Raw genomic sequence first — 23,748 nt, forward strand, 5'->3', positions numbered from 1 at the left:
TCAAGAAATTTATCAATTTATTGCAATGAATATTGATGAGACAATTGATGATTTTATAAATTATTTAGGATGAATTAAAAATTTCTTAAAAATATTTACAAAATGTGTTCTTATCATTAATTCCTTAAAATTTATGAACAGGTAGATACTACCTCCATTGAGGCATAAGCATGATTTTCAGCATTTTTCAATACATTGTGGTTTTTCTTTGAAAACAATCTTTCAATGTAGGCAGTAATCCCCAGAATTGTGTTTATATGCTTCTACCAACCATCCCTTTCAGGAGCACTGAAATGAAAATGGGGAATTAATTAGATTTTTGGAGTTTCATCAAGAACTTTTATTAAAAATACAGTTGTGACTTCAAGGTAACACTTCAATTAACGTGTAATATAATTATTACCCAGGAGTGGTCCATGTGGCTGGTGATTCTTGCTCCTGTCCCACGATCATTTCTGATTGGCTCCTAAGGAAAAGAAAAAATAATTTATAATGCCACTTCATGACCGTATAGCCACCTCTCTCAGCCAAAAATAATCCTCAGTTCATCGCCTAAATTTGCATACATAAGGTGGGTAAGCATACATAGTATAGGTAAGGCTAAAAGTTTATGATGAGCATACAAATATGTAAAATGGACTTGAGGAAGTGAGATAATAAAGAATACCTTAGTAGGTCAGGAAAGTCTCCAAAATAATTCTCAGCCCTTCTAAATTTTTCACTGCTGCCAAGAATTGTACTGAAGTCATTACATATTTTACACAACATGGCGAATGGTATGATGGCATGCATGGATGATGTACTCCCCCAATGAGATACTAGAAACATCTTTATGGAGATATATGTGATGCAGCATGCACCCAAACAAGATGCCTGATGGCACATGCTATTCATCAAGGTTTTATGCAGTGTTTTCCCTAACAAACTCCATAGAAAATTCCTATGACCAGTTATACATGCATAAATACTTGCTAATCTGGCCTCACACACACAGTCTGATAGAAGCTATTTAGGGAGTTATGGTCATTATATCACAATTAAAGAACCTCATGTCATATAATGATCGCTAAATACTACCGCCTTGCCAGGTGACTATGGTGATTCATTGATTTATGGGGTACCAGCACTGCTCCTTTGACACAGTAGCGCATACATACCCTAATTGTAATTTCTGTGATTAAATGATTTTAAATTATATACTAAGTGTACCTACTTCTTTGTGTAAACCTGCACTGAGGGCATAAGAGCAGACACTAAATCATAAGTTATGCAGTCAAAAACTACATTAGGTACACAGTAGCGCATGACTTTTCAATTAAAAGAAGGAGACAGAATAGGTAAATGCTACATTTACAAATGAAGGATAGAAGATAGAAAATATCAACTACTGTATGTGGAAATGCATTGCATGCATGACTCCACACTTTAGATTACACAATTCACCACGTATTATGTAATCTTTTGGCTGTCTGATCCAGATAGTGATAAAGAGTCATTTCTCACAATTACATAATGGAATTAATTTTGGTAAGTGATTTTATAACGTAAGCATTTTTAAGTAAGAGTGAATGGAATGAAAACGTACGGACAAAAATAAATAAAATTCAGAAGAATCATAAACAAACAATAATATTCTTACCCTGATCCTCGACTTAGCCTCCTGTGAATGTGCTTATAGTAATCTGCTAACTTTAGAGCTAACGGAGTGGCCACAAGTAGAAGCAATAAGCACCATACTGTGGCAAACCAAAATCCATTCTGTAGACAGAAAGAAAATCATGTATCAAATGACTTCAACATCTACATATTTATTAAAAAGGTTGAAATTAAAATCACCATTGTTTATTATCACAATCTACACTATTTTCAGAATAAAAAAAGATATTTCACCAGGCCATGTACAATCAAGACATCACCCAAGCTAAATAAATTATTTAGTAAGCTTCTGGTAAAACATTTTTTGAGCTTCGGTGCAAAATGCTCAAATTTAGAATGTCTACACAAATTGCTTAAAAATAGTTTTACGTTAAAAATTGATTTAAAAACCTGGAAAAGGTAGGTAGAGGTATGAAAGTGGGCACAAAATCTACCAGGCTGTATCCAGCTTTCTGCTGGATTGTATAAGAGATATAGAGAGAAAAACCAAAACTTTTGAAAATATTTCTGAAGTGTTCCAACCACTCACGTAGCCACATATTTTCTTCTGGGGTGCTTGGTGGTATGTGTGGGCAGTGATGCAGCGAGGGGGGTGTTTTGGGGGATAAAACCCCTCCCCCAGAGCTCAGAAATTTTTTTAAGTTAAATCAATTTTACTTAATTGGATTAATATTGCTTATAGAATAGTGTGAGGATTAACAAAATATCCCTCAGAAGGCCATAAAACTCAATATTTTGACCCATTTATCTTAATTTCTTTCTGGCAGAGGGCCCCGGCACCTCCTGCTTACCCTGGCAGGTATACCACACCCCCAGGCACCCCAGTAGTAGTTGCGCCTGAAAGCCTCCCTTGCCTTAATTCCTAGCTGCATCCCTGTGTGTGGGTTGCATATACCATTATTTTGCTGCCAAATCACGTATGTCAGGAAACCATACATATTATTCAGTTAGCTAAGTATTTCATTTGTATGTATAATATTGGAAGTTGCATTCATTATTAGCAATTGGCAGTCATTATGAAATTAACTATATGTACATAAAAATTGAGTATTTACACGGTAAATGCTCCTGGTCAAGTCCCTCCAAGTGGATAGATAAAGATAGAGGAAAAGCATCTCTCAGAAGCCAAAGTAAAAAACTGCTCAGTGCAAAAGGTTGAACGGAATTACTGCCTCTAGTAATTATCCATATGGACTCATCCGTCTGATAGGATAGCAGATTACTCAACTGACCAATTGATTTAGTGTAATCAAAGCCCTACCGTATTTTAGAGCCACTGGTAAATTATACTGCAAAATGAATCACCCTTTGCCAGATAAATGGCTAACTCTTTTTGTGCCAGCCTCTTACAACTGGTACATGCTAGGAATGCCAGGGATTTTTTTTAACGTAATCTATGCAATTTCATTCTGGATTTTAAAAATCCAATATGTATGTGTTAAAATCAAAGTTTAAATTTCTTTTCTAATAGATAAAACAATAAATAAAAAAATCACCTACATTGTTACTTCCTCTATACTACTTGGGGGAAACATTTAATTTAAAAATTATTTAAGGAACACCTAGCTGACAGATAGGGCCATGTCATTCCTTGCACATACCTCTCAGGTATATATTTCGACCAGCTGCATGGGTTACGTTGGGTACTAAAGCACGAGAAAAGTTTTTACCAAATGGATTATGACCTTGTGGCTGGCACCAAGGCATGTTTAGAAAACCATGCTGAACTAAGCCATCATATTTAAGAACACAAGTAACTTACCAATGGATCCATTATATGTCTGCAAAGTAAGAGCCGGGTGGCATGATAAATATCCCACAAAGGGCGACAATTGGCCACCTCTCGCTGAACTCCGTCAGTAACATGGTCTCGATATTGGTCCATGTACCCAACAATGCGTTCCATGTACTCCTTTGCTTTCTATTTATAGTAGTATTAAAAAAATGACATGAACGATATTTAAACCCATTGGAGAAAAAAATTAGAATTAGAATAGACTTCTTTAAATAAAATGGAATAAGAGGCTTTGGAGAGGTAAAAAGAAGATACTGCCAGCATATAGTTACCTGCTGAGCTATTGCAGATCCTTGATTATTAATATAGTACTGAATAGTTTTTAGGTGTGACAGTGACTGGTTCACTTGGCGCTGTAAAGGCAGCAACTGTACTTCAAGCATAGTCAATTGGTATACTATGTCTTCCTGAGAATAAAGAATGCATAATAATGAGAATAATGTTGCCTTTATTACCACTGAAATTAGGACTGTCTAGTCCTTTCTTACTACTTACTTTTATGACAAACACATACATCCATGCCCTGAATGGTGGAAAATCCGCCCAGGGGGATTCAAACCCACGACATTTGAATTGGCTGGCAAGGACTTTACCCTACCACCATCGAGGGTGGCAAATAGTACAAGTGTCTCAAACTGTATTTAATTAATATTTTCTCACATTCCTACTTCTGATTACTTATCATCTGAATGCAAAAAAGAAGCCAAAGAAGCACTGTAATTTATTAGAGCTCAAGTAAAAGTATAAATAAAAGTACAATAGAACCTCAATTATACTTTATTTGGCTGTTGTACATAAGATTATCCATCTATGATGACTTGACAAGGCAGCCCTCAAAACACTCTTCTACTCTCTTTTCAACTGTAGCCTTGAAATCAATGCACGCTACCGCAGAAAGGCAGCACTGCCTGGAGGGAGAGAGGTAGAGGACCTTTGGCACCTGTAGGGTAATGGGTCCAAGGATAGCTGGAGAGTATAGCGCCCCTGATTCCACTGGAGACAGATTAGCTATCTCCTATTTCGCTTATTTTTGCGAGTGTGACAAGTTTGTATTATATCCCTCAATAAACGGATACTATGTTGATATATAAGGTCAGTGGCGGATACAGATGGGGGTGCATGCCCCCCCTTTCCGGGGCCACCCGTATTGCCAAACATAGCATAATCACAATTGTAACTCTTTTATACCATAAGATGACATTGTCTTGAATATGTGTGTAATCACTGAAATTGAAAATTTCTGAAGCTGATATGACTTGATTATTTTTTATTACGATAAAAGTAAAGGTAACTCGAGATATCTTTTGCGCCCCCCTTGAGTTTTCTCTGTATCCGCTACTGTATAGGGTTCAGCTATTTCACTCAACACGAGCCCCGATAACCTCAAAAACCCTAAACCAACTATCTTTAATTGGCATCAGTAAACTTCTCCTTGAATTCCCACCAGGTTAAAAACTCCATTTCTACCGATGCTTCGACCTCCAACTCAGAGCTCAAAACGTTGATAAAAATGGAGTTTTAAATTCGGTTGGTATCCCTAGAGAAATTTACCAATATAATTTCCTGGGAAAGCATCAAATCTTATTTTTCCTCCCACATTAATATTTCATTTTTCCCCAACTCAAAATAAGTATTTTGATGGAATCAGTGGTAGCCTGCCAGGTTAAGTACCATTCAACCAGTATTTTGAAGAAATAAATGATTGTCAATCACAGACCACTTAATATGGAGTAATCATGAATTCATGAAGTTTTTAACATGTGTAATATCCTTATAGCTTTAATGGAGAAACTGGCAGTGAAATGCCCCTACAGGATGCTGAAACATCTGTTAATCAGCAACTTATCAAGCCACCTCAAAAGTGATTGCCCTGCTCTGTCACTTCACTTGTGAGTGAGGCAAGGAATGGAAAAGTTGGGACAGTGAGAATGAAAAGTCCAGAAGAATCATTGGCTGCCATGACTACTGCCTGCTAAGTGACATGCCATTGATAGCACTCCCCTAGAGCAGTTAACTTTGTGCAGCTGGCATTGCCTGTGCTCACCTTCTGTTGTCTACACATAAATTTGAGCTGATTCTCATTATTATCTTCATTAGATAGCTGGTACAGGACCTTGGGCAATGCAATTATAATTATACCTGCAAAACACATTACATTGTCCTAACAGACTTCATAATTACTAAAAACTATGGCTGCATTGTAGTTATTTGATTAATTATGGCCATTATGTGGTTTACATTATTTTCTGCATGATTTTGCACATTCTATGATATATGAAACCAAATTTCAATATACATATACAGGGATGGTATGGGGTGATTGGGGGCCCTCAGCTGGGACTCTATATGGGGCCCTCCTCCTCATCCCGGGGGTCCCAGAAAATTTTATGAAATCAGATGCCCGGAAATGGATTTTGACGCTATTCTGGCTCTTAAAAACTAAATAAAAGTTACGAAAAAATAATATTTCACAGTGTATAAACTGTAGTAATGTATTATGATTTTATTAACTATTAAGTGAATTTTTTCCTTGTGATTTCACCGTAATCTAAAAAAATCTCTAAATAAACTTTTCAAATAGCCCTTTCAAATAAGTGCCAGGTTCACTGTAATCTTCTAACACCTTTATTTAATTTAATTTTTATATGATATTTTCTCGCTTAGTATGTTGTAAATAAAGCTAAAAATGAAAACGCAGAACTTTATAATTACAAAAAAAAAACTTTGGTTCGGGGAATTTTGTAACACCTTTCACATAAATACACTTCACGATAAATGCGAGCATTGTGGGGGCTCCCTAAGCTCGGGGCCCTCAGTTATCGCCGACCAGCCTACCTGGCCAAACCACCCCTGTACAATATATGCATCAACAAGTACATACAACTTTTGTTTAGAAAACCATTCAATCAATACATATATCAAACTCAAAAATGATAAGTTATTTTACTGCCACATATAGGTATTATAGCTAAAATAAGTCAAATACCTTTTGCCTCTCAAGAACATGGATGTTACTGGCTACCAGCCTCTTTGCTCTGGTGGCTAGACTTTCCAAACGTGAAGCAGTGGGCAAATCCTGAATTTGGTTGGCCACGTTCTCTAACTGATCAGCAAATGATGACATGTCCTTTACAGTAACAGATCCAGTCAACTTCAGGATAAAAAATAGAGAATTTGATGAGGAAGGAAGTAAAAAAATTCTATACCACTTCATTAAATTTTTGAAAAATTATGAAATTCAAGCATTTGAGTGATTAAATTTGAAATCAATCCTGTAAAGTTGTGATATGATTCTAGCAAATATGAAAACATTGCATAGCTTCATGATAACTTATTATGCTACCTTCACTCTGAAATCCGTGAGATTGATCATAGTTGCCTCGAGAACTAGGTTCAGCCTTGACTGGAGTTCAGGAGAGAGAATCTGGATGTCAGTCAAATTAACATCCAAGCGATCAATTTGATTTCTAAATTTTTTCCACTCATAATGGTCTGTCTCTTCTTCAGCATTAAATACTTGGTGAAGCTGGAATGCTGGATATGTTGCTCTATTCCCTCGACACTCCCTAGAAAAATAAAGTGATATAATTGTTGGAATTAAAAGAAAACACTAGGTACCTATTGTCTGATGAGAAAATAGTACAGATAAATAAAATTTTTACCAAAAACATCATTTTTATTCCATTTCAAGTGTGTTCAGTGAGTTTGCTAAGAAACGTTCAAACCCCTAAAATGTTTGGGGGATACAGCCTCAGGAGTACCCTCTCTGTAATGACACATCCTAAATGCATATGCCTCTCAAGCAAAGCTCCCTGAAAAATCATTCTTGCTATGCCCTTTTTTTTTAGCCAAAGTGCTGTTAATCTGGTAGCAGTCATACCTCATCTGAGGGAGATATTCTTTTCTATGAAACATGATAAAAAGTAATTTGTATATAGATTGCACACTTTTACTATAATTGCAATCTCTCACTGTCAGATGAAATTTGGTTCTTTTTGTGACTATTCCCTTTGCAGAAGCTTTTGTGGAAGGAAATTCTAGAAGTGACGTGCGACCAACCTTAGGGTTACTTAAAAAAAATCATTTAGTACTATAGTTCTCAAAATACTTTTTTTCCACTGTTTTGTCACAAATAACCCTCTAGAGATGCTAACACATAATTTAAAATCATGTACAAAATCTGTGAAAAATTTTAAGGACGATAAAATATGAAGAACACATATGTCATCTCTCAGATGACACATATCTGCTCATGGAGAGGTGCGACTACTTCAGGGATAGAATTTACCAGTTTACAAATGAGTGTGAAGAACAATTAATTGAATATCTGATAGATATTTATGATATAATTTTATTGATTTCTATTCAAACAGCATTGTCTAATTTCTACAAAGTATGAGCTGTCAAGTATTTCTCAGAATATTTATGGGTATTTTCTGTTGCAAGACCATTGCAAGGGTGGTGATTCAGCCCCTCCTGAATTATCTCATCAGTCTTAGGTGTACCCCAATGCTAACCCCCAGAAATATGTTCCCCCTGAAATATTTTTCTTTGCTATGACCTAGAGGTGTCAAGAGAAATGAAAATTTTCTGAGAGAAATAACATCTACTTTCAAGGTAATAAGGACTATATCCCAGTGTTTTTTATCCAGCAGCATGCAAATAATCATGAAGTTTTTGATACTTGACAAATTACAGATTATTCAAGTGGGAAACTGAGCCAACCTTAATACTCTGCGGAGGGGGACATCAAGGGTGCTATTTCCATACAGCAAGCTGGAGAAGAATCCTCCACTTCCTCCATTATCCCTCACTTTGATAACAGCACCTGGTGAGTCGAGAAGACGTGTCAAAGCCACATAATCAGGTTCTTCATACAATGGACGGCAGATGAACACCTGACCATGGCCTCCAACCACTAGTGCTGCCAGCGCAACAGCCCATAATACAAGTGAAATCAGACTTCCCAAGATCACACCACTGAAAAACCAATTGAGAAAAAAATCCAAGTTCTAATTTGCAAAAAAAATATTAAAAAACTCAATCATGTGATATTAAAACATAGAAACAAAAAAATCAGAGAGAGAAAATTTCTCAATGGAAAAGTGTCTCAAAACCAGAAGGCAGAAGCTTACAGTGTTGCTATCAAAAATTTTTAATAAAAAAGTCTGGAGGCAAAAAGGGAAAATTACATCACAGCACATCATGTACCACAATGACTCCATTCCTCCTCACGTCCTCTACTTTGAATATCGAGACAGTGTGGACAGTGCCAGCTGGGAATTTACACTAATAATTTCTTTACTGGAGCATTGGTACACAAAACCAAGCTAATATTTTTTCTATGGGTTTTGAAACCAATGCCTGAGGTTCAAGAAAACTAAGTGTTTCAAAAGAGATACCAAGAAAAAGACTAATTATACAGCACAAAACATTTCTAATGTAACTTTCATCCTAAGTTGTGCCTCTTTGTAAAAGCTCTTCTCGATATTTATATTTCTTATACGATTTAGCAGTAAAGCAGCTTCTAAAATTACAAATGGATCATATCTCATCCACAGGTGCCACTCTAGGAGTTTCCAAAAGCCATAAAAATTTTTTTTGAGTTACAGGTGAAAAAATAAACTCAGAGAAAAAATGCCACCCCGAACCTGAGATGGACAGAATCTACGTAAACTATTTGAAGTCACAAATTCCAAATATTGGGGGCATTAAGCAGCAGTGGCACAGCGAGAGGAGGTTTTAGGGAACAACCCGACCCCTCAGAGCTCAGAATTGTTTTTTAAGTTTAATCCATTTTACCAAATTGGATCAATAATTCTTATAGAATAGTATAAGTATGCATTAATAAAATATCCCTCAGAATGCCGTAAAACTCAACATTTTGAACAATTTACCTTAAAAATTTTCTGGGGGAGGGCCCCCGCACTCCCCTGTATTAGTTGCGCCTAAAACCCTCACTAGCCTTAATTCCTAGCTGCGCCCCTATTAAGTAGTTCTAGCTGTGGGGCCGCCGAGGGTGTGGATAATCAAGGCAACGGCTACAGGCATAACTACTTTGTTGCGGTTCTCTGATAGTGGAAATGACCAATAAAATACTGTCACAAAGTTATAAAACCTATGAAATACGAAAAATCAGCGAATGAAAAAGTGAGATCTAAGAACACATAGAAAAAGGTAGTTAAAACTGATAAATGGCAGATTCGCACATTGTGATTTTTAGTATGCGCTGCCTCATAGATGGGAACGAAGCACCTTGAATTTTCCCGCATGACCATGGTCACGAATATTAAAAGCGAGGATCCTCAAGTCGGCCTCTTAAATGTGTTGCCAACCGCCGTGCATTTAAATGGGTTTCCAAAGTCGCCACTCGCGTCGCTAAAAGACAAAATGATCCGAGTGTCACGGGATAATAAGGTTTAATTAGGGGTATAAACAGAACTTTATACACATTATGATGTGATATTATCTTTAATTAATCACAATCTTCCAAGTATATCGTTTGCTAAATCGATAACAACCCCACCGTGGATATCACTCGATACCGCAGTATCGATACCTTGTGATTTCGATTCTTTGTTGCGGCAAATTTTACAAGTGGCAGTGGGATGTAAAGTGAAAGTTAGAATTTTGGGTAAGTGTTGGGTGATAGATTTACATGAACTAGGCTAGTTAAGCGGATTATAATCTATGTCATTATTAGATTTAAAGCCTTTGAAAACTTTCGCATCGCATAATTTAACCTATCGTGATGAATTAGTGCCCATTCTATGGGGCACGGAAGGAAATAAGCGAGTAAGGCATTTGCAATTTTGACGGTACGACGTAGTCACGTATCTGTGTTGAAATATTATGTTATCTACCTATAATTTAAACTTTTACGGCATTATTTGTGTGCATGCAGAGTACTTCATGCCCTACGAAGGCCTAGCCGAACTTAATGGTTAAAAGACAGAAGAGCTTATAGCTGTATCAGCTTTACCATAATATCATCACGTAATAATGAAGGTTTCACGAGTGTCCAGCCGTGCAGTGGTGGTAGTGGGCAGCCGCGTTTCAATGACGTAATCTGCCATCGACCCTGATGACGATGTCAGACTACTCTATATCGAAACGTTGGTACCCAGAGATAATAATACTTGGTTGAGTACCGGTGAAAAATTCATAATCACATTACTCTAGGGAAAACGGTAATACCATTTGATAATGTTAATACATATTATTTAAGTCGTAAAAAGGTACCAAATTTATAATTGGTTCTCCAACGTTGGCTTATTTGCTGTAGTATCAATTTTTTATATTCTTTTCAACTAAATTTTGTCAAACTTGTGGATTCCTTTAAATACCTTATTTTGCAAAATCAGATTCTAATTACGTATGAAGAGCTTAGCTATTATTCATCATTCGTTTAGCAAACCATATAAGTTAATGAGAAATTGATTTTGTGCATATTTTCGAAAATCTCTTCTTATCAAAAAAGATCTTCATTGCAAATGTACTTGTACCCTAGTAGAAAAAAGTGTGTTCATTCAGTGTTCTTTTTATGTTCATTTAATGTTCAAATTTTGTTCCTTCTATGTTCACCGAATGTTCACTTTATGTTCTTTTTATGTGTTTTGTGACAGAAAGAACATAAAAAGAACACAAAATGAACACTCGTCTGCGAACATAAAAAGAACATAATTTGAACACAAAATGAACACTTTTTTGAACATCAAAAGAACACAAAATGAACATAAAAAGAACATTTTGTTGAACAACAAAGAAAAAGCTTTCACGGAAATTTCATCATTACCATGAACAGTTTCACATCATTGTGAATCAGATGTCAGTGTTTGGATAAGTTTCAAATCATTTTATATCCAGCTTTTTTTATTAGAAACGAACTTATTTGTAGAAGTCAAATGCTCAGGCCTTATCCCTGTTTAGTATGCAATAAAGTACATATTGAGAGTGTTTTCAGGTGTTCCTTGATTGCATTCTCGGATCGTTCAATGTCCATTTTTTGATGATATGCCTTCATTTTGGGATAATTTTCCCGGAAATTCATTATTTTAAATTTCTAGAAATATTATGGAAAACTGCTAAAAAAATACAGTTTTGTGGATTTCAAGATGGCGAAATTCAAACTCATTTTTGGTAGACAAAGTCTCCAAAATCATCTGTATTACTTGTTTTATGTAAAGCTACTTGTCATGACACATGAACTGCAGTTATCCACAATTACCTCCAAGGAATGAGAATTTTTATACTGGTTTATTTTAAAGAACAACAAAGAAAAATGTTCATTTTGTGTTCAACATAGTGAACATAAAATGAACTTATAAAAAAATGTTCAATTTGTGTTCACCATGGTGAACATAAAATGAACACAAAGTGAACATAAAATGAACGCATAAAAAAATGTTCATATTGTGTTCACCATGGTGAACATAAAATGAACTCAAAGGGAACACAAAATGAACATAAAGAAAAATGTTCATTTTGTGTTCAACATAGTGAACATAAAATGAACATATAAAAAAATGTTCAATTTGTGTTCACCATGGTGAACATAAAATGAACACAAAGTGAACATAAAATGAACGCATAAAAAAATGTTCATATTGTGTTCACCATGGTGAACATAAAATGAACATAAAGAAAAATGTTCATTTTGTGTTCACTGAGATGAACATAAAAAGAACATAAATTGAACATCAAAAGAACACTCCAAGAAATTGGTGAACATAAAAGAACACCAAAAGAACATCAAAAGAACACTTGAACACTGAATGAACATATAAAGAACACCAAAAGAACACAATTTTTTCTACTAGGGTAGGCACGGGATGTCAGCGTTTCTGCCTGTACGAAGTAAACACTATTGAAAAACTATGTGAATTTGTGTTGCTTATCTTGCAGTATTTGTCACCAGAAATCAACATTTAAGGGCTTAATTTATTTACGAGTTAACTCATAAAGCATGATGGCTGAATAGAAATCTCCATCATTTATCACTGAGCTAAGATGAAGTATTTTTCCATCTTTGGATAACTATGTGGAAATTTTGTGTCTAAATTTTATCCTCATCTATTTTTGATCTTCTGTGGAATGCATAGGCTCCAGAAGGCTAACATTTGGTGTGAATGGGATTCCCTTCTTGATACTATGAACACGGAATGCTCTGAAATAAAACTAGTGATGCACTGATTCAGTAGCTAAATTTATCTAACTGAAGTGTGGTTTCAAGACAGTGGCATAAATATGAGGGAATAGATCTCCCCAAAATCCTCAGAGAAATAAAAAAAAAGGATTTAAAACTATTGTCTAGTTATGACATATAATAGCTTCATCTGCTTGAAGTTAAAGATCATTTACTAATATCGTGGCATTGAAGCAAGTCACTGAATACCGACCGGTGACTAACCCCCGGACCTCCCCATTCCCTGGGGGGGGGGGGGGGCGTTGCCCCCCAGGCCCACTCATCCACCCCCAAAGCATACTCCTAGTTATGTCATTGATTCAAGGCATACCACTCTCTCTAAGGGTGTGATTTCAGTTAATGGGAAGTCAACTGAAGAAGAGATGCTTCTCCCAGGCAAGGCACATCGCCAGAAATTTGCTTTGGGGGAGTTTGGGTTGTATGCTGATTACCTATACTGAAATTGTATTATCATTATGCTTGCACAGGAGAAGCATGCATTTCATGTTTATTATTAAAGTATTCTACCGATTAAGGTTGGTTTCCATGGAGTACTTGAGAAGAATTCTGGGATCATCCCTCCCCATCAACCACTTCCCTCTTCAATTCTCAATAAGGCCTACTCCCTTTCATTCTATCTAAAAATCCTATTCTTTTCCTTCCCCTCCCTCGTTTACCTAGCATTCTACCCTCTAACACTGTTTTCAACATCCCCTCCCTGCTAAGTACTCGCTCCATCCATACCTTCTGTCTCCTCCATATCTCATCTAAAAGCTGCCTATACTCACCCACTATGTCCAGCACTTCATCGTTCCTCCTCCTCTCCGTCCACTTCAGCTTCTCCATTCTTCTCCACACCCATATCTCTAACACCTTCAATCTTCTCTCGTCCTCCTTCCTAAGTGTCCACGTTTGTGAACGGTAAATGGCTACACTCCAGAGCAGACTCTTCACTAACCTTTTCTTTAAATTCTTACATATAGCAAACCTCTCAGAAGCTCCTTCCTGATCATGATCACCTTCTTTGCTAATGCAATTCTCTTCCTGATGTCCTTACAACTGTGTCCGTTTTTCTCTTACCTGCTGCCTAAATAGTTGAATTGCTCTACCTGCTCAAGTTTTTCCCCACCTACTTTTATCTTGAGTCTCACATTCCTCGCTCACGATACTTTACAAAACTGCACTACCTTAGTCTTCTTGTGATTAATCCTCATCCCATACTCCTCAATGCTCGTGTAACGCATCCATTAGAGCCTGAAGCCTCCTTGCTGACTGGCTAATTAACGCCTGATCATCCGCGAATCTCACTGATTTGAACATCATTCCTCCCACTTTTACTCCAGCTTTCACCTCATCCCACGCTTCCCTCACCATCTCTTCAGTGTACACGTTAAAGAGCTGTGGCGATAGAGGACAGCCTTGCCTCACTCCGCAGCCCATGCTTGCCCATCCAGATTCTCCATCCACTACCCTCACTTTTGCAGTCTGAGCCATATACAGATTACGAATCAGTTGCCTATCCCTCCAATCTACACCTATTTTCTTGAGATATCCATTAACTTTACCCACTTCACTCTGTCAAATGCATTTTCAAAATCCACGAAGCAGGCGTACATGTCCTGGTATTCTAGGTTCCTCTCCACATGTTATAGGCTATAAATTTCATTTATATTTGAGTGGTGGAGGATATTTGCCCCATGGCTTGTGATGTCCTCAGCACATGTATTGCGGGTAGTTGCCTCCAGGGAAACATTTTTGGGGGGCTTAAGCCTCTTAAGCCCCTCTAGGCTGAGTGCTATGTTCAGGTCCTGGCAAGAGCATAGGATTCACTGACCTGCATATGCTCCTAAGGTTACTCTAGTTTCACCCTTTAAAATTATGGTTGTTAGGCAACACCTCCATGAAAAGAATGGCTACTAAAGCATGCTTTTCTTGGGCCTCCTATAGCAATCTGTGAGCGTGCTTGTATTCCTCAGTCACAACCTACTGATGATTGTAAGATCAAGTCTTATGTGCGACCTTAATTGGTGATATTAAGCTGGTAAAGAATAGTGCTGAATTTTCTTTATATATGTCTTTGAGTATATATTTTTCATAATTGCCTCAGTATGAATATACATAACATGGATAATGGAAAGAAGTACTTTCTACTCCCAAATGGGGTTCTCTCAGAAGTCTACTTACCTGATACAACATTTTACCCAGTCAATTGTGATGTCCTTTTAAGTATTCTAATATGACTCCATTTCAGGAATCTGTTTTTTACGATAATTCCATAGAGGTAAAATCATTGGTCTTTTCTGGGCTCCACACCCAGGCACTTAACCCGGGTGGGAAGTCTTTTGGTCTACCCCCACCAAAAACTTCTTTCCTTGCATTAGGCAAACGAAATATATGTTAATTTAATGAAATTTTTTTATGCATGTAAATTATCAGCACAATATCAGTATAGGCAACCAGCATACCACCCAAGCACTCCTTGATGCATATCTTCATGTGCATGGGTGAGTTATTAATGGCAGTAATCACTTAACCCTTTCACTGCGGCTCACTCTCGGAAAGCTATGTGTCACACACAGCAGAAAAGCCTCAGTGTCACAACCCTTAACATGTGGGACAATACACTATTGTTTCCTAGAAAAAAAGAGATTCTCATCCAAAAAAAAGTACAGGAAAAAGCATGACTCACTAATGTTCTTGGGATAAGGCGATCCGTCCCATAAGGAGTGTTGGTATGGAAAAAGGAAAGTTCATTCAAGGCACGCTATAGGGAGAATGAAAAGGTATGTTCACTGCAGCTTACTGTGCGATTGTACTAGGTGTGTCATAGCAGCGGAAGGGTTAATATGATAATAAATGGTTGGGGGCCATCATCATATACATAATTTTATCAATTTTTAATAAGAACACTGGATGATATTTTGTATTTAAATGCATGCATGTAAAAATGTGCTTGCTGCTAACACCTTAAGTCCTAAGTATAATAACGGGGGAGGGGGGGCGGGGGGGGGGGGGGGGGGGGGGAGGGGTGATTTTCCTGGGCTATGTGAGACGTCCAGATCGGGCAAAAATTCTTCCAGGTAGAAGGGTGCCCATTGGGCCCAATGTCCAACCTGACCCCCTGGCTACGGCCCTTAGGGCATATCAAGAGGATAAAGGAAGGATAGGCTAGGAAACCTCTAGGGAATGGAATTCAATCACTAACAAGCAAGAGATGGACAAGTTTGGGAAAGAAGGGAGAGTTGCCAATTGTCCCATTCATGAAAGAGGGAGAGGCTATTTAGTTAATGTAGGCCTGGGAGAGTAGGTCGGAAGAGATGGTCATACGTTCTTGTATGCTTTTCCTGCAGTCACCAGTGCACTTGTTCATGTAAATTTCCCACAGCTAAAAGGTTGAATTCCTTTTGCTGTCGTGGCTAAGGTATCCACCTTGCATGGCCACATGAATGCACAATTTATTTATTTTTATTATTTACATTATTTTTAGGGCCTCAACTTTAATTTCTGTGATACAATGGAGTGTTATTATAAAAAAAAAGGACTTTCTGAGTAAATTTTAAAAGAAATATCTGTTACAAAAGAACGAGCTGAAGTCATGCATTCATGGAGAACGGTTTTGTGTAGCCCATTTGATTAAGAAAACCATCTATTAAAATATTCAAATGATTATTCTAAAGATTTAAGCTTGTTCAATGGTAAATCTGTTGCAGTAATAACACCAAAATAGCATTGCATGAATCTTTGAAGCTGTAAGGGCCTTTTTGGAGGAAAACAAGTTATTGTATTAGCATAGACAAGCTAGAATGAAGTGTTGCAAGCATGGTACTCACGTTAGTAAGGTAGGACTGGCTTTGCTCTCAGCTCCGCAGCATCCACAACTGACTCCTGCTAAGATTAGCAGCCAGACTACAGTAAATGCCACCCCACATACTTAAAGGAAAACGTATTGACATTATCAGCAACAATTTTTGGTGACATTTAAATTGTGAAGAAATTATATTTATTGGTTTCATTCAACATTGATTAAATTTTTATGATATTGGTTGCTCTAAACTATGGACAATAAATCATTAAATTAATAATCCAGTGCAATGTATTCCTTAATCTGTAATTCATTTGTTTTATTCAAATTTAAGGCTTTGTGAGCTGGACTACTGCTTAGTTAATTCAAATATAGTTTGCTGTTTATAACAGCGTGAATTGAATTACCTAGCCGTATGCCTATTCTTTTTTAATCCACATTTTCAATATGACATAACATTGTCAATTTAATAGAAACATTACCAATTCCAGTTATCCAGCGCCAGTATTCCACTTCTGCGACATTTTGCACCAGTCTTACTGATTGGCCACGAGCTTTGTCCACCATTATTGATATATCTTTAGCTACATTCTGTATAGTGCGTGATGCCTCTTCTATATCCATTCTTCTATCGTTCAGCTCTCTCTTGATACCTTGATTAAAATATGCAAATGATTATTGTTTAATTATTGTATTGATTGGCTTAATTTTTTTTCATTTATTCTACGTATAAGTACATTTATAGACCTCAAGTACAGCACAAACTATTCACACTTATGGTGAGGAATGATTCAAACCATTTAACTGCAGTGATCATTGATTAAATCAACCAACTGAAATGTCAATAAAGATTCATTCCCAGCTGCTCTCAATATGTGATGATATTCAGATTTTGATATGGGGATGAATAATAATTCTTAGACTCTGGTGTATATTCAGTGTCTCGATTGGTATAAGAAATTATGTTGCAGTAATAATCTAAACTTTAATGATATACACCAATAGCAGATGACATCTAGCTTCAATCAGTGATCAGTAAAATACACAAATTAATTGATTCTCAATTTTTGATCTTTCACATTCAAAATTTATACTTTTATCGTATATTTAATCATGTGAGTCAATTTTTTGTGCTGATTTTAATAGGTGCAATTATCAAATTTATTGTCATACTTACCATATCTTGCATGCCTTGTCACTGCCTCCATATGTCTAGGGATCAGGTGAAACTCACTTCGTGCTTCAGATGCTAGTTCAGTGAGATTATCTCCTCGTAATTCTAAAAATTTCAGCACTCTCCGATCATTTGCAAGCTACTTAATGTGTTTCAATCAGAAAAAGGAAAGGAAATAATGTGTATTAGAGATATATTCATTATTGCTTTTATAGCAACAAAATGGTATGTACTTCACTAATATTTTGTTGCTCTACCACAAAACAGAATTATATAAGTGGACCCCACCATATGTCCCATATAACAGAATCAGCTTCACAAGGGTAATCCAACTGTTTGATCCTCAAGAGTGCTGTTTTTCAAGCGTGAAAGGAAAATAAATATTTCAGGAAAAGAGTGCTGTAGATATGCTTTATCCAAGCTCCGGTTGTATTATATTTTGTATGGGTCTTAACACAACTGGATAAAAAGTTAGAATCTGTCTAATCCTCACATGGAATGACATTTATAGTGGAACACATTGTTTTTCTGATCCTGGTGAAAGCCTGTATTAAATTATAAGGAGCTTTTAATTTTAAAAAAGGTTATTTTCTTGCTATATTCCTTATTAGAATTTCCTATTACCTTTGGCATTTCTTTCCAATCACTGTGTGATATTTGTAAAATGATTGGTAAAAACTCTTAGTTTTAAATACATATTTGGAAGCAGATGTCCATACAAGTTTTTAGCCTTACAACCTGTTAAACTCACTGTGTGATACTCAAATATAATGCTTACATGGAAACTGGTTGTCAATACGATTAGATGGGAAACAAAAACCTAACCTAGTAGTGGATTACGAGATGAATTATTAACCAGAAAATTGAATGGCTTGAGGCGCTCTAATCTGTGCTGTGGTATGGAGGGCACAGCAGTGGCAGATACAGAAAAAACTCAAGGGGGGGGGCGCAACATATCTTGAGTTGTCTTTACTTTTACCGTAATAAGAGATGATGAAGTCACAGGCAAAGTATAAGAAAATTTTATTTTAAGTGATTATAAACATGTAAAAGACAATGCCATCTTATGATATAAAAAAGTTACAATTGTGGTTTTGCAATGTTCGGCAATACAGCCGGACCCGCAAGGGGGGGGCACGCGCCCCCTGCGCCCCCCATCTGTATCCGCCACTGGGGCACAGCATACTTGCCGGGTGGCTGTTTTATTTTCCAGTTGACCTTGTGAATTTTCATTTCATTTTACCTCTCCCACGATGAACATAGGGACTTATGTCAGCGATAACTCTTTATCTCAATGATTTTTTCAGTATGGGAAAAATTCGTGCAGATAGGGTAACTAAATGTAGTGGCAGATAATCGTGCATGAAAGCGCTCAAGAAATAAAATTGATGTTTTACTTTTTATTATCATGGTATGATTTATTTTATTATCATCGTTTTCCTTTTCTTCCGAAAATAACTCATTTTAATTGCTAGAATGTGATTTATTGCAAAATGAAAGTATATTTTGGGCACACACAAGGAATGAATAGCAAAAAAAGGCTTAACCCCTTGTTCTAGTTATGATGTCTCCATAAGAAAGGATATAAAATAAATATTCTTCAATTTATAGCTAGCAAAATTTTTTGTTAAAGTACAGTATAAATTCAACAGACAGGCCCATTTTATCATGGGCACTGACTTTGTGAGTGTTCGTTTTTTTTGTGAAGTGTCTCCAAAATTAAATTGTTGAAATTTGAAATATATAGTCTGAAAAGGGTGAAATTAAAAACCTCTCATTTTATTTTGCACTGTTTCAACTCCTGAAGACCTTAAGTTAAGCCTTGCAGAAAGTGGTAAGAGGGTTTGAAGTGCTATGCAAAATTCACTGATACCAATTAGTGAGCCACCTTTAATTTTATGTGATGTTCTCAGCCTTGTGGCTGTTTATTCTTGATTTATTACTTAACAATGACCTGTTATGCTAAGTATCTAGGTATTCATGCCTGATGCATAGATTTTAAACGTAATTAGCCAATGGTGTGGTGTCTGGTATGTTGGCTCTCATCCCATGTAAATTTCAGATCAAAAATAGGACAGTATGGAACATTGTTTCTAAGGAACAGTTGGGAACTGACATGGAATGTATGGGAATGAAATGAACTTAATACTAGTTCTTACTTGTCCAGTCACGTAGCCAGGATAGGGGGAAATTTTTGCATCGAGGCATCTACCTGCAGCACATCTGCTGAGGAGACCACTAGCCCAGGGACATCTATCTTCTGACACTCCTTTATTTCGAGGTAGCTACTTTCCATAATATCTGCCAATAACGAACAATGAATTAAACGTTCAGTTATAGTCGAACGAGGCAAATGTTGCTGGATTAATGAATAATTTGGTTTTCGTGCAAATTGACGACTAAATATGAGCATGCATAGGAGACATGCATGTTTTCCAGCGCCCTCAGCTGCTGATTTCAGGTTACATGCGTGACCCACAATTTGTAGATACGGAACTTAAGTTTCATAACCTTTTGCACATCTGAAACTGCATGTCCCTCCCTGTTCCAGATATGACTAGTCCAGTCAAAGATTTCATTTTGATTGGGGACTGATATGAAATTTTTGAAAGGATTCGATGTATCTCTGGACTGTTTTTGCCTTTTATAAATCTGCACTTACCCTTTCGAATGTGGTGACGGAGATGTCCAAACCAGAAGGGTCCAGCGTGTCGCACAAGGGTCGATCTCGGGACGGACACTGCCTGCGAAATTGCTCTACTTGCGACCGCAGCTCGCCCATCCGGTCTCTCGCCAAATTTGCAGCGTCCCTTGCGATGGCGCAGTCCTCTTGCAGCAGCGAGAACTTCTCCGCCAAAGATTGTGCAGCTACGGTTGAAAATATTAAAAATTTAGGAGTTAACCAACCTTGAATAAGTTGGCACTCTTGATCCTATCCCGATGAGATTTGAATGGCTAGTTTTAGCCAGGGGTGGAATCAAGTCGTTACTTTTGGGGGGTTCACTACTATTTGCGCACTACTTTGCGCGGCGCCCAAGTGATATGCAACACCGCACATCAATAATAATTTCTCTGCTTATTCTCTGACTATTTTAAAACATTGTTTGTCGAGACGGAGAAATTAAAACTTGCATCGGAGTCTCACCTCTTTTTCCATTCATTTCAGATTACCATCTTTCGAATTTTTCCTGGAATTACCGGGGGCAGTGGCCCTCAATCTTCCTTTCTTAATCCGCCTCTGGTTTTGTGAACCAAAGTTGAAGATCTATAGTCAAAATTTTACTATTATTTTAGTCTAGTCAATTAGGAAGGAAGATTTTGCGCGGGATTTCCGAGGGAAATCTCATATTGATTACCAAATTTTCTGCGGCATAGAAGTCATAAGTTGCCTTTATCGTGGAAGCACGCGCGTCGCTCGCTGCTTTAGTATTCGATTGTGTGATTTACATGCGTTTTGTTTGGAAGAGTATTGATCGATTTCGACATTTTTCCATGGCAATTATTGTTTTTTTCGCTCATAATTTATCATTTTAAAATATTTTCCATTAAATTATTAATTTAGCTTAAATAGGGGAGAATAATCCTTTTCCTTAGGTCCAAAATTCGAGTGTTTATCGAATCGCGTCGGACGGCATTGAAAAGATTCGCAAAACTCTCGAATTAATACGTGGTTTATAAAATTCTATCTTTTTAAGCCCTGCAAGGAGCAATTATCCCGGAATTGCTTGATAAAAATAATAGCCATAAAAGTCCGGTAGCTGCAACTCACTATCATAACCCTGTTAAGTTAGCTGTAGTGGTATGCTGAGATCATGGATAATTAAATGCCAAATTGATGAAATTTCCATCTCTGAAGGCGCAATAGACGTGTTTTCACGAAGAGATAAAAAAACAACTTTTAGTGCAAATTACTGAGCACGCCAAAGAGACAAATGCACCTGGTTGATAAAGAAACCTGTGTGAACCGAATAGGGTAGTTTCCTTCATCAAAGAAAATGAAAAGAGTTGATTGCTATTCCTTACCCACCATTAGTGTATTCATAATATAAAAATTGTTTGGTTTTAGAAATCCCAGTTTAGACGAATGGAAATGGTCAATTTTAACCGCATTTGAAAAAGGCCAGATTTGGCGCCCATGCGATGCCACTTCACCTGACGTCACAGGGACCTAGTTTCTATACGAGTAGATAGAGGTTTTAAATCGTCTGAGATGACCAATACATGCGCGAGGCACAGTGCTCAGGGAAACATCTCTTAATAATCACACATTAAACATACCTAAGTTCGGAAAGTTTCCTTCGGTTGATAGGGGAATAATAATCCTTATTTAAGCCAAACGCTACCTACTAGCAGCCTGCGTCGTATCAGCGCTCAAGCCTCGTCCCAAGGTCACCCCACTTGCGGCAGCGGGAACCAGAACGACGTCACACGGAGTTTTCCCAGCATTCATACTTAGCCGTCGCGTTTTCGCGCGCTTGAAAATTTTCACTTTTCATTTAAACGCGAAAAACAGATATCGTCATTTAAAAATCTTAAAGCGTGAAATACGTACTCCAGGAGTAATAATCTTTCGATTTAGGCAATAAAAAACAATGGGAAACCACCCTATTGCGGTATTATTCTTGCAATATGAGATGCTGTGCTAGAAGGCTATAGTGAATTGACCGGTCAGCCTGACCTGACCACTCACCTTCCTCGAGTCCATGATTACGTTACGAAGATGACAGATAGCTGTTGTCTGAAGGGTTTTAGTAGGTAAGTTTGTCCCTGTTGGTTAATGGAATACAAGGGAAAGGGAAGTTTCCCGTCGTTCGATGTGACGTCTCGCCCGAGGGTTCAAATCGCCAATGGGCGGCTCAAGATCGTTAATATGTTGAGTTTGCTTGGATGCATGATTGTGTAACGCCGTTACATCCTGGAGAAGTTTCAAGCTAACGAGGCAGTAGGAACAATCATCATCGGTGATTAATCCTGATATTGGTTTCACGCAGATCTACATTAGATTCTCTCACTAGATTTCATTTTTTCTTTTAATTACTTATTTTTCTCTTAACCCATTTTTACTTATTGTAGCAGCATTTACATGCCTTCTAGTATTGGTATTGCGTATTTTGTATTTCACCTGGATTCTCTCTGGCAATTTTCATGGTTAACTAGTGATATTAACCGTATAAATAAATATAAACCATGTATATAAATACACCCTATATGTATAAATATAGTAAATAAAATTATATATTAATTAGGTCTTATATATTTCAGTCTTTATTACATTCTTGTTCGCTTTCCATGCACTCGTATTACATGTTATGGGTGCCGTTAGTCATACCACGCGTACCAACTATAGTTATGACCCTGGGTACGCCCTTGGGGAGGGGGGGCAAACCAAGTTGTGACATTAACTTATGAGATTATTTTTCCTTGATAAAATATTTTTATTTTAGTTACATATCTTATAATAATAAGTATAATTTTTCGTGGGTTTAAAGAAACTTTGTTGAATGCTTTCGTTTCAATTCAGTGCTGATTTTGCTTAAAGACTTTTGCGATTTTTGCTTTCTAGGGGGTGGGGGGGGGCAGCTACCCCCCCTTCCCCTCGCTGGGTACGCCCATGATACCACGCTTGGGTTTCACATGTAGCCTCAGGTTGTAACGAACGTTTGCATCGTGGCCTATTTTTTCTCTCTCCCAGTGTGCTATCCGGCATCAATTTACGCGGCCTCTGGGCAGAATATGTTTCATGGAGATAATTTGCGAGACCAACATAGCTTTCACTAATGATTGCTTGCTGAGCAAACTTGTTTCCCTGCGATTTCAGTTTTTCTCGGATGAACAAACTCAAATACTAATACGCTGATGAGTGAAAGGCTTCCAGATCATCGCAAGAGGGATTGAGGACGGAGAGTTTGAGGGAGATTAATTAGGCAATCGCACGAGTTTGGTGATTTCCATTAAGCCTCACCTCTATATATTTATCAGTTGAATAAAGCTAAATACCTACACGTAAACGTCATTTACTACCGATGTGTCAGCGTTTACTAGCTTATGAATAAATAGAATTACGCTGTCATCATAATGTAAACACGCAAATAATGAGGTGTATCCAATTAGCAGCTTATTTTGGCTTATGGAAGAAA

The 23,748-nt window shown here is 37.2% G+C and overlaps 1 protein-coding gene across 1 annotated transcript in view; it reads right to left on the reverse strand.

Moving 5' to 3' along the window:
• LOC124155668 (prominin-1-A) overlaps positions 1-23,748 on the reverse strand; it is a 49,487-nt gene continuing 25,739 nt past the window's right edge. Inside the window, exons 7-18 of the mRNA XM_046529683.1 lie at positions 20,274-20,479; positions 17,615-17,750; positions 16,920-17,090; positions 16,466-16,565; positions 8,177-8,431; positions 6,795-7,017; positions 6,438-6,602; positions 3,724-3,858; positions 3,419-3,577; positions 1,640-1,758; positions 404-466; positions 1-288 (exon numbers count right to left, since the gene is read on the reverse strand). Of these exons, the coding sequence (XP_046385639.1) occupies positions 264-288; positions 404-466; positions 1,640-1,758; positions 3,419-3,577; positions 3,724-3,858; positions 6,438-6,602; positions 6,795-7,017; positions 8,177-8,431; positions 16,466-16,565; positions 16,920-17,090; positions 17,615-17,750; positions 20,274-20,479 (1,757 nt within the window). The 3' untranslated portion in view covers positions 1-263. The remainder of the gene's footprint in view (positions 289-403; positions 467-1,639; positions 1,759-3,418; positions 3,578-3,723; positions 3,859-6,437; positions 6,603-6,794; positions 7,018-8,176; positions 8,432-16,465; positions 16,566-16,919; positions 17,091-17,614; positions 17,751-20,273; positions 20,480-23,748) is intronic.

This window comes from Ischnura elegans, chromosome 3, assembly GCF_921293095.1.
Source record: "Ischnura elegans chromosome 3, ioIscEleg1.1, whole genome shotgun sequence".
Taxonomy (NCBI): domain Eukaryota; kingdom Metazoa; phylum Arthropoda; class Insecta; order Odonata; family Coenagrionidae; genus Ischnura; species Ischnura elegans.